Source organism: Acyrthosiphon pisum, chromosome A1, assembly GCF_005508785.2.
Source record: "Acyrthosiphon pisum isolate AL4f chromosome A1, pea_aphid_22Mar2018_4r6ur, whole genome shotgun sequence".
NCBI lineage: Eukaryota > Metazoa > Arthropoda > Insecta > Hemiptera > Aphididae > Acyrthosiphon > Acyrthosiphon pisum.
Genome location: NC_042494.1, coordinates 142,705,951 through 142,720,247, shown reverse-complemented (window position 1 = coordinate 142,720,247; position 14,297 = coordinate 142,705,951). Strand labels below are relative to the sequence as shown.

Below are 14,297 nucleotides of genomic sequence, written 5' to 3'. Positions count from 1 at the left end.
AAATTCAAAATATCCATCTAAATTGCGCTCAAACATAGACCTAGCACCGAAAGCAGTGCTGGAAACGTATCGGATTGATCGCACTGTAAGGTTATCAGTTTACGATAACAGTTAATCTAATTTACAGAAACTTTTAAGATTAAAGATGTAAATATAGTTATTTGAATATTTCATGATTTAATTTTCATTGTTGTCTGCTTACAAATTTTTTGTGTTATCGCTTTATGATTAACAAAGACCACCGACTTGAAATGTTAAAAATGTTGTTTACTGCGATGTGGACTATACATTTTTCACATACGTCCTTTACCAGCACAAACATTCAGTAGGACTTGCCTGCCGGATAGACGAGTCTGTATGACCAACTGGATGAAATGATTGGTACAAAATGGTCTTTACTCATATAGCTGAGCAATCGGATTGCGAAGGGTTGCTGAAAAACATTCAAATGAGAAGAAAAATAGAACATCGTATTACCTTAAGGAAACTGGTCATGTTTTTTGCATTGTTGACTTTATTTGGTATCATATATTTTGGTTATTTTTGCTCAGATAACCGTTGTTCATTATCCTACAACCCTAAACCTGCAATTTATTCGGAATGGACAGTAATGAATCTTCTATCGACCAACATAACTGGTAAATAATATCTGTCACAAATAATTTACACACATTTATTTCTACAAAATATTGTTTTTATTTTAGACTTTAAAAGTGCTAAAGACACAGGTACAGGAGTGAGTTACAATGATATGCAGAGTGAAAACCAATTACGTTTTGACATGAATGCACATGATGTCATGGTGTTTTTGCATATACAGAAAACTGGTGGTACATCATTTGGACGTCATCTTGTTCAAGATTTAGACTTGCAGCGTCCTTGTACATGTCAAAGAAAAAGAAAATTATGCTATTGTTTCAGACCTAGTCGAAATGAAAATTGGCTCTTTAGTCGATATTCTACTGGATGGAAATGTGGACTCCATGCAGATTTTACTGAACTAACTGGATGTGTTGATTCCGAACTTGACAAAAATGAAGGGAAATCCATTAAACGAAGGTAATTAGAGTTATAATGATCACTGATTAAATAAATTCAATCTAATCAATTATCTTTGTAGATATTTCTATCTTACTTTATTGAGAGATCCAGTTAGCCGTTACCTTTCTGAATACAAACATGTGCAAAGAGGAGCAACTTGGAGAATGTCTAGACATTGGTGTGGGGGTCATCCAGCATCACTTGAAGAATTGCCAAAATGTTATAATGGTACATTTTGGACAGATGTTACATTGAATTCGTTTGCAGATTGTCCATATAATTTAGCGGCTAATCGGTAATCAAAATGTTTAATATTCATTATTTAAAAGGATGCCACACCGCATATAATATAATTTTTGTTTTTTGCAATTGCACAACATAACATTTTTACGTTCTCAATTAACCGTTTCACTCTGTTGTTTTTAAAATTAGAAGAAGTTTACCTAATATAATATTTTGAGGTAAGATGATAATTTTGGGCATTGCGGAGGATTTTATTGATATAATAATTAAAAAGCAAGTTATGAGGATTTTAAAACTGTAAATTGTTTTTACATTTTAAAATGATTATAACAAATATAAATTGCCTTGTGATTAAAATATCAATAAAAGCATCCATGGGGCACTAGATAATAATCTTACATTTAAATTTTATTATAGATCAAATCACATTTTTTGAACAACAGAATTAAATGGATCATTTTGATCGTTCAATTTTCCATGCTGTACATTAATTGTAAGGTGGTGACCACACATGCGGCTGAGGCATCCTTAAGTGCTAATAACTTTGATAACTCTTTATTTTATGGATATTTTATTTTTATTTTTTATTTTTTGTAAAAAAAAATTAATTTTTAGGTATGACTAAAATAATTATTCCGGGACTTACTGTCTACTGTATTATTCATAAATACTTGTTATTTATGTTAACATTTATTAAAAATGGATGAATGGAAAATTAAAATTACATCTTGTATAATTCTTTAGACAAACAAGAATGTTAGCAGATCTATCTTTGATTGGTTGTTACAATTCTTCATATATGAATCAAGAAGAACGGAACAGGGTCATGCTAGCAAGTGCTAAAAGAAATTTATTATCAATTGCATTTTTTGGACTCACTGAATTTCAAAAAGTAAATAGTACAAAAAAAATATTTTGAAATATTGGTATTATAATAGAACTATTATTTTCAGTTAAATCAGTACATATTCGAAGAAACATTTAATTTAAGATTTGCAGTAACATTTACACAACACAATACAACTCTATCTGCTGTTTATAAATCTTTATTAAATGATGAAGAGCTGGAAAAAGTGAAAAGAATAAATGCATTAGATATAGAATTGTACAATTTTGCAAAACATTACTTGTTTCGGTACTGTATTATTTAATATTAACTATACTTACACAATAAAAATTTTTTTTTCTACATAATAGACGATTTGAAAAATTACGAGCTAAAAACCCAAATTTTAAAGAACGGTGGGCACATTTAGGCCAACTGCCAAGTCAAACTGCATTTGACTGGGAAAAAGAAGTAGAGACTGAAGCAGCTGACAACGAGGTAAATTATACGTAACATTAACTCTCTTTATTAAACAAAAACAAAGAAAAGTAACAAATCTCTTGTGTATTTGAAACTTGAAAGTACGTATATTATAATAATATGTATAAAATATACTTTTATCATTTCCTGAACTTGTTCCTGCCATGCCAAAATACTAAAACTAAATTAAATGTATTCAGTTTTAAAAAATTGAAAACAATAAATAATATTCATGTTATTACATGATTAGTTAATAGTTTATATACTTATAATATAATTTAGTATTTGAGGCATTAAAGGAACATTGTTCTTACAAATATTATACTCATATCAAAAGAAAAGGAAAATAATGTGTAGAATTTAAATGAAATTTTTAATAAATCTAAAAATATTTAATATTTACCCACTGTAATTAAGCCATTCCAGTATAATTTTAATCTTTATTAATTTTACAATTAATGTGAATGTAAATAGATAATACAGTATTTTAAATTTAATTAACATTTATCACTATAATATACATATCAGATGAGAACAAAACATTATGCTATTAAATCATTGATAAATTATGATCAAAGTTATCATTTGAGTTCTTCATTATCAAATATTACTTTTTTCAAGACTGTAAAATTAACAAAATGAAATTCAAATTACCTAAATTTTTTAATTTACTGATAACTTGTATACCTGATATACCAAACTATTTTAACCACCTATTAGGAAGCTTAATATAATTATAGCTGTGAATGTTTTAAAGTATAGTTTATTAATAATTATATTTTCTAAAATATAATTATTATTTACCAAATATTTTATTTATATATAATAGAAATGCATAATTATGTATACATTTAATCAAATTGTGTGTAATGTGTATACATTAAGTTGACAATCGTAACAGTTAATATCTCAAATTTATATATATTTTAGTAATTTGTATGCCGTAGAAATATTATAGCTTGTAAAATAATTAGTTAAAAATATTTAAAATGTGAATATTTTATGTGTCCACATGAGTCTGAATTTGATTAAGTATAAAAACTATTATAGTGTTAACATTGTATAAGTTGATATGAAATAAATTATATTTATTTATATTATAATTTATTGTATTGTCTATAAAAGTATCCAACAGATAATCCATTCTTTCATCTAAGTTTTTAATTTATAAAGTATGATTAATAAAGGTATTTTTCTTCAGATTGCCAAGATTCTGTTTATAATCAAAGCTGCTTAACCATCACATAATTATCATCGACATATTATAGTAAAAGATTATTTTATTTTTAAAAATGAATATAAATTGAAGAATAAGATATAATATGATTACAAAAATTAAATATATTTTTGATATACTGAGATTCTGAATTTATTGTTCAGATATAATTAAAACTAATAATATTATATATATTATACACATAACACATAGACATGTGGGTATTAAGTACATCAAATAATATAACATTTTTAACTAGAAATAGTAGAAGAGTAAAATGTTTCTATAATATGGTTTTAATGTATACAACCAGTTAAATAATAATAAATAAAAAAAATACATTTTAACATAGTTTCTACACTAAAATATTTTTTAGTCTTATAATTCATAATAAATATTCGTTTAACTACCTACCTATTAGTTTGATCACTTTTAAAATACTGATACATGTTAATAAGTTTTCTTCAAAGGGTTTACAATATTTCTGATGTAGGTTATATTTGTAAAAATGAATAAATAATATTATCTTTAATGAAACTGGTTGATTATCTGTGTTTTAAAATTGAAACATTTTATCCTAGGGTGACTACGAACAGTTAGAAGGCACAAAGTATACATTGTTTTGTTTATAGAAGAAGAAAAACAAGTATTTTAAGTACTTGTCTGTAATATAAATTTTAAATGAATAGTTTTGATTCACGATTAAGTTATTTGGTATATAAAAATTTTTTTTAAAGTTAATAAATATTTTATATTATTGTTTTATTGAATAACTAATATAGTAAACCTTCTAAATGTTCAGTTAATATAATTACATAATAATATTAAATTTATTAGTTTACAAATGGGCTTAATATATTTTGCATAAAAATAAAACAATTTATAGAAAAAATATAAAATTATAATTTATTATTAATGGAATGATTAATATTTATTATTATGTTATTCATTTTAGCTTTTACGCAATATATAGTTAAAGTATAGATTGCTCTAACATGATTTTATCATAACCATTAGAAGGTGGATATGAAAATCTTTCCAACACAATGTCTAATATTGCACCATCGTCCACTGAAATAAATACAATACAATTTAATACTTTATCGAGTTAAACTTTTACAAAAATAGTAAAGAGATCAATTTTATATAGATGATCAATAAGCTTAAAATATGACAAAACCAGCACAAAAATGATTTTCTGAAAAAAATTATTACACAATTTTAATACAAAGTAGCTGTGCCCTAAAAACTAATTGAAAAATAAAATTAATAACTATTTTAATGCTATCATAAAAAAAATATCATACTATTTTTAATATTTAAAGATTGAGTTGATGCGCAGCAAACATTTTGTAACAGCTATGCAAATATTAAAATTCATGCCAACGTTACTGCTGTCAGGTGACATTGTGAGCGCTGAGCCGTCTATTATTATAAAGACTATGTTTACAATAATGCAGAAGTAGGCTTAGCCGTAGTGGGGTTATGAACATGTGTGAATGCCATAGACGATATACTTATACTAGTGTAAGGTCTATGGTGCATGCACACAATAGGCAGCAACGCACATCACTTTTTTACCACATGATTTACAAAAACACCAATGATTACTATCGAAATTGAATTTTTGAAGTTGTTGCAATTTTCGGCTTTAAACACATTTCAAAAAAAAAAAAAACAGTGAGACATCATATTTTTAGGCAAAATATTTTAAACTCATTCTTGTATTGTTTTTTTTATCATTATAATCAGAGATTTTGTTTGAGAAAATGAGTTTAGAACATTTTATTTGAAGTGGGCCGTGCAAAAACTAGCAATTCCATTTTTAAAACTTTCAGAAAATAAAAATGTTAACTTTAATTTTTCGAGTCATGTTGTATTTTGACCAGAATTTAGTAATTCATTCATTTTAATGATTATAATATTCTCTTGGAACTATCTGGTTTTTTACCAGAAAATAAATAAACCAGACTGCACCAAGTTCATTATATTGCCTATACAGGTTGTTGGATCTTTTTCTTTTTTGCAAAGATTATACTCATAAGTTTTTACTTATCAAATATTGTTTAAACCAGATTTTTTATGTAAATGTTTTTCTTGTTTTTGTACAGACCCATTCATTTTTTATATGCTGAGTCACATTAAAAATTGATTAATTTAATGGTTCTCTAAAATTTAAAGACCATTCATTAGACACTAAATCACTGCATGGATATAAAGATTTCAAGTGAACCAAATTTGTATCGAACAGAACATATTGTAGTACCTAGTAACCAAAAACATAATAGTTATTATTTAACAATTTATTATATTTATAGTTATAATAAGCCATATGTTAAACAAATGTATGAACTATGACATATTTTCTAATGTTTATTTTTAATGGATAATCTCAAATCTGCATATGCTATTGCTGAAATAATTTAATAAATATAATACATTTTTTTACTGACCAAATAGAGCTGGGAATACAGTTCCTCTTATTCCTGTAATTGGTTCATTCACAGGTTGACCATTAATTGAATAGTTTAATTCAACATGGTCATAGTAAATACCCTAAAAAAAGACATTTTGTTGATTTATAGCAACCAAGGATCTATTTTAAAAATGATTCTAATACTTACAATAATATCACCTTCTTCAATGGTATTATCTATAGCTTTTAACACTTGCTGGTTATGTCTTTGTGCCCCATCATTGCACAACACCCAAGAATATTGATCGTGACCACCAGGTGCTTTACACAAATCTACATCATTTAGAGCTACACCTACTCCCCAGATTCCTAATCAGAAATATAAATAAAATTATTTAATTGATTAAAACAAGGGCACACAGCTGTTACACTTACCAGATTGTTGTACTTTTACTTCAAAGTAACATTTATTTTGCACTATTGGCGCAGTACACAAGACACCACCACTACCGCATATCCTGGTGCCATTTTTCACAATCACTACTTCATTACCTGCAATTATTATCAAATTTTAAATAAAGCATACATCAATCATTCTACATGTATATTGCCCTGTACCCATTCGGCTGGTATCCAAACATATAGGGTTGATTAATGGAAAGGATGTATGTTCTGTGTACTTGATGCCGTCGAAGCATCTTTTGAAACATGACAGCACTATTGCCATCAAAATGTCTAAATTTTTAAAACTAAATACTTATTGAAAATTGTTTTAAAAAAAAACAATACAGGAACGATGGAAGTTCGCAGTTGGTTTGGTTTACGTATATTTAATATTATTATTATTATTATCATCATTATGTTGTTACTTGTTTGTTTGTGTGGCTGTTATCAAACAAATCAGGATTTATTCTACAGATAACAGAATGCACGGCAAGATGAATGAAAAAGAAATAAAAAATATAAATAATAAATGAACACCAGAACCGGGTGTTATGATCATTATTATGATAATTGTACACTTTTAATTTTAATTGTGTAAAATATATACTTTAGGTATTATAGTCAATAGGAATTCCGAATTAGGAATAAAGGATGTGATTATATATGTGAACATCTTATAATGGGGTCTGCGGGTCATATTCACTAAATAAATGCAGATAAACCTTAAAACATGAACTAATTAATAGTATTGTGTTGTAACTTGTAATTATTTGTTATATTTATTGAACATTGCCTGGGCACAGGCCACAGGTCATAAGCTTTATGCATCTATTTAAGCCAACTGTTAATTATAATAAATAATAATTATATGCATGTAAGCACAGTAGCAGAAGAATTGGGTTATTATAAAAATTAAAAAGATGTCCATTATGACTAGGGCTCAGAAGTTGATGCATTTTGCATTTTGCATTTATTTTTAGAACTTTTTAGACGATGGTCTCCTGGCCACAAATGTGTTTCATTAGCATGTGAATCTGAATAACTAATTTTTATTTTGCATTTTTTGGTGTTGATTACATTTTAAGACATTTTTAGGTCATTTTCCCACATTTTTAGTCATTTTTACTGATTTCACGCTAGTTCACTTCTTATTGTTTCTTTTCGACCATTATGCCGATAACTTAAAACTTGAAAATTACCACGGACTAAGTTAGTACCTACCCGATTTTATCTTGCCGATTACATTTGTCGTTGTTGTGTTGTAGTGAATATTATTATACCTACATTTTATTATTTTATTTCATTTTTAAGGACATTTTTGTCATATTTTGAGCAATTCAAAGCTTTGATAAATTTATATAGAATTTTATAATAAAATAGAGTAAAATATTTTTAAAAAAATGTATTTTTATGAGTTTAAAACTAATATTTGCAATTTTTTAGGACATTTTTTGTCATTTTTATGCCATATTTGCATTCTTTTTAGGTAATTTTTTATTGTTTCTAAAGTCATCAACTTCCGAGCCCTAATTATGACTTATTACAGCGTTTTGTATCACTGTTTCCATTTCCCTGATAGGATTGCAGGAAAATAAGAAATTTTAGATTGTGGTAATTTTTTTTACAAAATATTCAAATATTAATAATTATATATATAAAACAATTTATTAATTCAATATAAAAACATTTATCATATACTATATAAAGTTATTTAAACAGTTTAAACTAAACATGCTAACAAAAATAAATTTTATTTATTTTATTAGTTAAATAGGTATTAATTTTCTTAGAAAATATTTCAGTAGTACACATTTTTTTCTTCTTTATTTTTATATTATATACCTAACAATACAATTTCAAAATGAAAAATTAATAAATAGATCTTTTTTTTGTTGCAAAAAAACATTAAATGTTTTATTGTTTTAAGATTCAAATAATATTTCACTGTATTGTGTATCAGTGTATTTTTTTAGTTGAAATCAAGTGCCTGAAACAAATATTAAATACAAGTTCATTATTTGAATCATAATAATTATAATTATCAAAAATGTGCATATTTTTAATTTCTTATTTTAAGATTATTGCATTATGCTATTATTATCTTTGTTTATTTTTTTTACAAATATAATATTTAGTTGAACTATAAATAGTTTTAAATTTATTAATTTTCAATGCTTAACCACAGAATGGATGAAATGTTATCTATTTTGTGGTCTTACCTCACACACTGCAGCGGTTACGGTAAAATTATTTTGTCTTGACGGTCAAATATAGTGTCTAGAGTCATTTTACCGCTACTGCTGCAATGTGGGGACCTTTAAAAAAATTTTTTTTTAAACAATTATAGGTATCTGTCCATACATTTGTTAGTTAATTTACAGATATAATTTAATTTTGTTTACCTTAATTCTGTATTCTTGTTTAAAATATCTAAAGCACTTATAAATTTCTTGTTAATTATTCCAAAGTCAGCACCATGTTCGAGTAGTCTAGTTATTATATTAGCGTCACCAATAGTACATGCATAGTGCAATACACTATTGCCACTATTATCCTGAATGTTAATATTGCATTTTCCGGAATCCAGAAGAACATCAATAACTCCTGTCATTCTGTTCTTTACAGCTAAATGTAATGCAGTATACTGTTCAGAAGTTGTCAATGAATTAACGTCCGCCCCATATCCAATCAACATTTTTAAAATGTTTGTTTGGCCTTTGGCAGCTGCTACATGAAGAGGAGTATAGCCTTTCAAATTAGAACAATTTATATCGACAAACGTATTTATGTTTTGATTTTCATCATCAATGCCTAAATAATGTTGTACTAAACGTATGTCACCATCAGATATAGCAGTTATTATTTTTCCAATCATTTTTTGCTGCAATGTTATTTCAACACTACTTCTTCTCACTCTTTCCATATTGTTTTTCTTATTAATTTTAAATGTCTCTACCATTTTGGAATTGTGAGCACAATCAAAACATGTTTGGCCTCTACGATTACACACTAATGGATCTGCGTCTTGTTCAATCAATATTTGGACTACATTAGTGTAACCCCATTTAAAACTTAAATGAAGAGGTGTGTCACCCTGATTGTTTTGTACATTTATATTTAATTTTGAGTCCGAAAATTCCATAAAATATAACAATGCTTTGACACAAAGATCATGACCATTTGAACAACACAAATGCAATGGAGTGTTACCCTCATTATCTCCAATCATCAATGCTTTATTATGTAACAAAAACAATAATGCATTCTGTTGACCTCTAAGTGCAGCATAATGGGCAGGTGTAAGTGAAAAATTATCCAAAGCATTTATGTCTGATCCATATTCCAAGAGTAATTCAATAATGAGTGGATAGCCATAAAAAGCTGCTAGATGAAGAGGTGTGAGACCCCGTTCATCTTTATACTTCACACAAACTGCAGATTCTTTTAATAGCTCCTTCATACATGAATCACATTCACATAAAGGATGACATTTTGAGCAAGATTGTTGTATTTTTACATATTCTAAGGTTTCTTTAACTTTATAGTACTCTCCATTGCAAATATAATTATAAAAAGTACCATAATTTGAATCATGGAAATTTGTTGATAATTTAAGATCAAATTTATGAACTTTTATATGTTCAATAGCTGCTTCTAATGAAGTTAAATAGAAATTATCATCAAAGTCTTTTATATTGCTGATAACAAAATGTTTCATAAAATATATTTGAGCATTCCAATTGGGTATTTTACAATGTATGACTAAATGAACCAAAGCACTTAGTAGATTATCCACTGTAAAATTATTGTTTCCATTAGACAATTTCAAAAATGTATCTTTTAAACATTTAAACTTTCCAATAATAGTTTTGTGCATATACAACTTGGACAATTCACATCTGGCATTTGGTATTGCAGTTTGTACTTCTTGGTCCACTTCTATATCAATTATAGCACTAGAGTAATTTCGAATAAGTTTATTTAACTTGGCATCTTCTGTTGCCATTAAGACATTTATATTATTCATCAAGACAGTATACAGTTTATTCTGTATATAATATTCTACTGCAAGTTTAATATTGTTTTGAAAAAAATTATTGGACTTTTTAGTATGATAGCTTGCTTTCTTTAAACATTTAATATACAAATTTTCAATGGATTTTTTCTTGACATCAACAGGCATATTAATATAATCATTGGATGATAAAAAATCATCCATTAAAGATCTCAGATCTTTCAATAACAATTTGTTGCTTTTGGAATACAAAAAATTCAAACAATCTTGAACAGATGTTATTACAATAATATCTTCTAACATAGTAGCACAATTTAATGGGCCGTCTATGCATATTACTTTATAACTGTGATTTTCTTCTGTATAGCATGTTTCAATAAATAGAATGTCTACTATGTAAGTCTTGTTTTCATATTGACATGTAACTGCATGGTTGTCTACAGAAACATCGTGGCCACTTAATGTAATAAATTTTAAATCTGAACACTTACTGGGAGTCAAAATGTGATCGTTGAAATCTTTTTCAGAATACTTATTTTTAGAAAAGGAACCTTCTCTGGGAACACATATAAGCCATCCATTTTCAACAGCTTTATTGAATATTTCTGCAGATGATTTGCAGAGGGATATCAAAAATTGATTAAATAAAACATCCTCGTCGTAGCAATGATCCATTAGATGGCTAAAATAATATAAGAATAGAACCAATGACTACCTATGATTATTATGAAACATAACAAAATACTTACATACCTAGGTGCAATTTGTAATATAATGAAATAAATTTAACCAATAATTAAATGCATAAATAATTTTTCATTGATTATAAATATTATAAATTATGCTGTACCACAGTAGTTCTATACAATTCTCTAGCCCATTAAATGTATAATAGTAAAAACATAGAAAAGTCGTTTCACAGCATAAACATGGTTCAATAGTGGTTCTGTTACTATTACGTAATATGTAATATAATGGTAATAACTAATAACTATATTATGATAGTTCAATCGTATTATTATATTTAAATATTTAATTATTTTTTATCAGGCATTAGATAAGAAGAACTTTTTATCTATGGCACCCTCACGGCCTCACTATGTTCGTGGTGGCATCCTCATAACATGGAACACTACCTTTTATTCTAAAGTCAAATTGTTCAAATTAAATTAAAATTAAGGGGATTCGATACCGTGATTTTCTTTTTTTGTCTTACACACGCGCGACATAGTATTTTAGCCTTTAGGTGTGTTTTTTTGCCAAACATAGCAATTGAAGCTATAATGAAGCTATAAAAATTCTAAAAACAGATTTGAATTTACCGTAAAGTCTACTTGAAACCGACTTTCTCACATTTTTGATTTTTTAATTTTAACTTCTCCGAAAATTGAAATATAACAATTTTTAAATACTTTTTTTTATATGACATTTTTAAGAATTTGGGAGATAATATCAAAAATGTAGGGAAGTCAATTTCAAGTAGACTTGACGACAAATTCAAATCTGTTTTCAGAATACTTATCGCTTCATTAGATAAATTGGTATGTTTGGCAAAAAACACGTCTAAAATACTATGTCACCCGTATGTTAGACAAAAACAGAAAATCGTGGTATGCCGGTATCCAATCCCCTTAATATTAAATACCTATAATCCAAAATGTAAATTTGTTCATTTATATTGTTTGTCTTAGTTCTGACTTCTATACAAGCAGCTATCCTCAACATGAAGGATGTGTTGCTAAGTATATTTCTGAGGACTATACCTCTACCCACCTACCTACAAAGCCCAAAGGATCTGCTATTTATTTGAAAATATAGAAAACTCGAAATTGGATAAAATTCATCCCCTCGTTATCCCCATTAGGTAGGTACTATAAAAGTACAAAATACATCAGTACATCACTAATGTTCAATCAGGGGTCATTATATTTACAATTTTAGATTCTGAGCGAAGCGATGAGTGTATTGATTTTACAATGATGTCTTTTTTTTTGTCTGTCATCACTTTTTAGGACAGTAAAAATTCTTAAATTGTCTTCAACAATATCTTTTTTGATAGGAAAGTGAATCTATTTGATAGGTATTATATAAGGGGTCAAAAGTATAAAATTCCTAATAGTTTTCACTGGCGCCGAAAAAAACAAAAAAAAAATTAAGGAAAAATGGGATTTTTTACGCAAAATTGATTTTGGTTTTTGGTATATCTCTATAAAACAAATGATCGTAGGTACATGAAATATTTACTGAATGTTGACATTAGTATTTTTTACACACCATAAATTGTTGCAAGACATTTGAAAAATATTAAAAATCCAGTCACAATTTTTAGTTGGAAATTCATAAAAAGTTTTATTTTTAAATCTAAGATTTGATAATTTAATCCAATTTTCCTTATAAGTTTTCCTACTTTTCTTAAAAAAAAAATGTCTACCTGAAAATCCAATTACATTTTTATGAACGTTTGACAGAGGACGGCCGTAGCTGATAGTCTCGGCAGAATAGCACAAGCAAAGAAGACTTTCCAGAACAAAAAACACATATTGACCACCAATATACAATAGTGTGGCCTTACAGATAAGAAAAAAGCTCTTAAAAAAGTGTGTGTGTGTTACCAGTACGCGCGCTGGAAGTGAAACTTCTTTTGAGCGGTACACAAGAGTGAGTGAAAAAGAAAGGAAGGCATGGATAGACTGGGGTAATGACGATATAATAAAGAAAGAAAAGAAACAATGTAAATTAGATTTTTTAGATTTTTTTTTTTTGATTTTTTTATTCTAATGATTGATTATAATTTTGCTTAATCGGTATAGTAGTTATGATTGGCATATTATGATAACTGAAATACGAAACATTCATTTGCGAATGAACATTATCGATATATCACGTAAAAATTGCATCGATTGTTGTGCCTGATTTGGTAGTTGATATTGTTGGATCATTATTCAATTGCAATCTGAATTTGTCTCGCAATAAAGTTACGAGAGGTGCAAATTTTGAACTTTAGGGGCCCCGGAAGACGGGGAAAAACGTCTCGTACAGTCTCGACACAAGACGCCGAATTTCATCACCAACCTACATAGGTACTATAATACTATAAGAAAACTTGAGTTTCAGAAACGTGGGACGACACCTCGAGTTTTTCTGAAATAACTTTGAGGGGGGATCAAAAGTACCCCGGCTATGGGGGGGGGGGGGCTATTTAGAGGTTCTAAAGACAAAATTTTTGGTGGTAAAACTGGGTACCCAAGTTGATACCGGACCGAGATATACTTAAATCAAAAAAAAAGCGAGGGGTAACTTTCGGTTTGTTATACACGTGGCCGCCCACAACCCATAGCCGTTTACAAAGTACAGCTACGACAATCCGCAGCTGCGCACACGGACATATACGCGTTCGCGTTCGTACGGCCGCCCGTTCGCTTTTTTTCCCTCACTACCCTGCGTAAAGAAGTTTAACTTCAAAAGTGGAGTATTGCCCTATATATAAGTGTGATTGTGTGAAACGTATGGACAATCAGTAAAGAAGAGAGAAGCCAACTTGAGGCTTTTGAAATGTGGTGTTAAAGACTGAGGAGTAACAAATGAAACAGTATTAACTAGAGTAAAGGAAAAACAA

At 27.9% G+C, this 14,297-nt stretch overlaps 3 protein-coding genes across 8 annotated transcripts; 1 reads left to right on the top strand and 2 right to left on the bottom strand.

Annotated features, from left to right (window-relative positions):
- Positions 1-129: 129 nt before the first annotated feature.
- LOC100168021 (heparan-sulfate 6-O-sulfotransferase 2) lies at positions 130-3,693 on the top strand. Its single transcript, XM_001943622.4, has 6 exons — positions 130-638; positions 705-1,059; positions 1,121-1,336; positions 2,029-2,176; positions 2,238-2,419; positions 2,482-3,693. The coding sequence occupies exons 1-6, from the start codon at positions 389-391 to the stop codon at positions 2,621-2,623; spliced, it is 1,293 nt and encodes a 430-aa protein (XP_001943657.2). The 5' UTR covers positions 130-388; the 3' UTR covers positions 2,624-3,693.
- LOC100165991 (chronic lymphocytic leukemia deletion region gene 6 protein-like) lies at positions 3,586-7,100 on the bottom strand. Of its 3 annotated transcripts, none has more exons than XM_008184177.2 (5): positions 6,841-7,100; positions 6,658-6,774; positions 6,431-6,591; positions 6,260-6,362; positions 3,586-4,877 (listed from the first exon to the last, which is right to left on the bottom strand). In XM_008184177.2, exons 1-5 carry the CDS (start codon positions 6,947-6,949, stop codon positions 4,780-4,782), a joined length of 588 nt encoding a protein of 195 aa, XP_008182399.1. In that variant the 5' UTR covers positions 6,950-7,100; the 3' UTR covers positions 3,586-4,779.
- A 1,212-nt stretch (positions 7,101-8,312) lies between these two features.
- LOC100161893 (ankyrin repeat domain-containing protein 27) lies at positions 8,313-11,686 on the bottom strand. 4 transcript variants are annotated; one of them, XM_016803829.2, is made up of 4 exons: positions 11,431-11,686; positions 9,069-11,363; positions 8,886-8,981; positions 8,608-8,653 (listed from the first exon to the last, which is right to left on the bottom strand). In XM_016803829.2, exons 2-3 carry the CDS (start codon positions 11,354-11,356, stop codon positions 8,903-8,905), a joined length of 2,367 nt encoding a protein of 788 aa, XP_016659318.1. In that variant the 5' UTR covers positions 11,357-11,363; positions 11,431-11,686; the 3' UTR covers positions 8,608-8,653; positions 8,886-8,902. The 4 variants fall into 4 exon arrangements, with proteins under 4 accessions (XP_001943444.2, XP_016659318.1, XP_016659316.1 ...); XM_001943409.5 differs by lacking the exon at positions 8,886-8,981 and having other exon boundaries at positions 8,313-8,653; positions 11,431-11,685; XM_016803827.2 differs by lacking the exon at positions 8,608-8,653 and having other exon boundaries at positions 8,760-8,981.
- Between the last annotated feature and the right edge of the window lie 2,611 nt (positions 11,687-14,297).

Coding starts and splice junctions, on each gene's coding strand:
- LOC100161893 (XM_016803829.2), bottom strand. CDS start 11,356: ATGGATCATTGCTACGACGAGGATGTTTTATTTAATCAATTTTTGATA. Junction 8,982..9,068: donor AACAAGAATACAGAATTAAG/GTAAACAAAATT, acceptor ATTTTTTTAAAG/GTCCCCACATTGCAGCAGTA.
- LOC100168021 (XM_001943622.4), top strand. CDS start 389: ATGGTCTTTACTCATATAGCTGAGCAATCGGATTGCGAAGGGTTGCTG. Junction 639..704: donor TCTATCGACCAACATAACTG/GTAAATAATATC, acceptor TTTTTATTTTAG/ACTTTAAAAGTGCTAAAGAC. Junction 2,177..2,237: donor GACTCACTGAATTTCAAAAA/GTAAATAGTACA, acceptor TATTATTTTCAG/TTAAATCAGTACATATTCGA.
- LOC100165991 (XM_008184177.2), bottom strand. CDS start 6,949: ATGGCAATAGTGCTGTCATGTTTCAAAAGATGCTTCGACGGCATCAAG. Junction 6,775..6,840: donor TTTGGATACCAGCCGAATGG/GTACAGGGCAAT, acceptor TAATAATTGCAG/GTAATGAAGTAGTGATTGTG. Junction 6,592..6,657: donor AGTAAAAGTACAACAATCTG/GTAAGTGTAACA, acceptor ATTTCTGATTAG/GAATCTGGGGAGTAGGTGTA.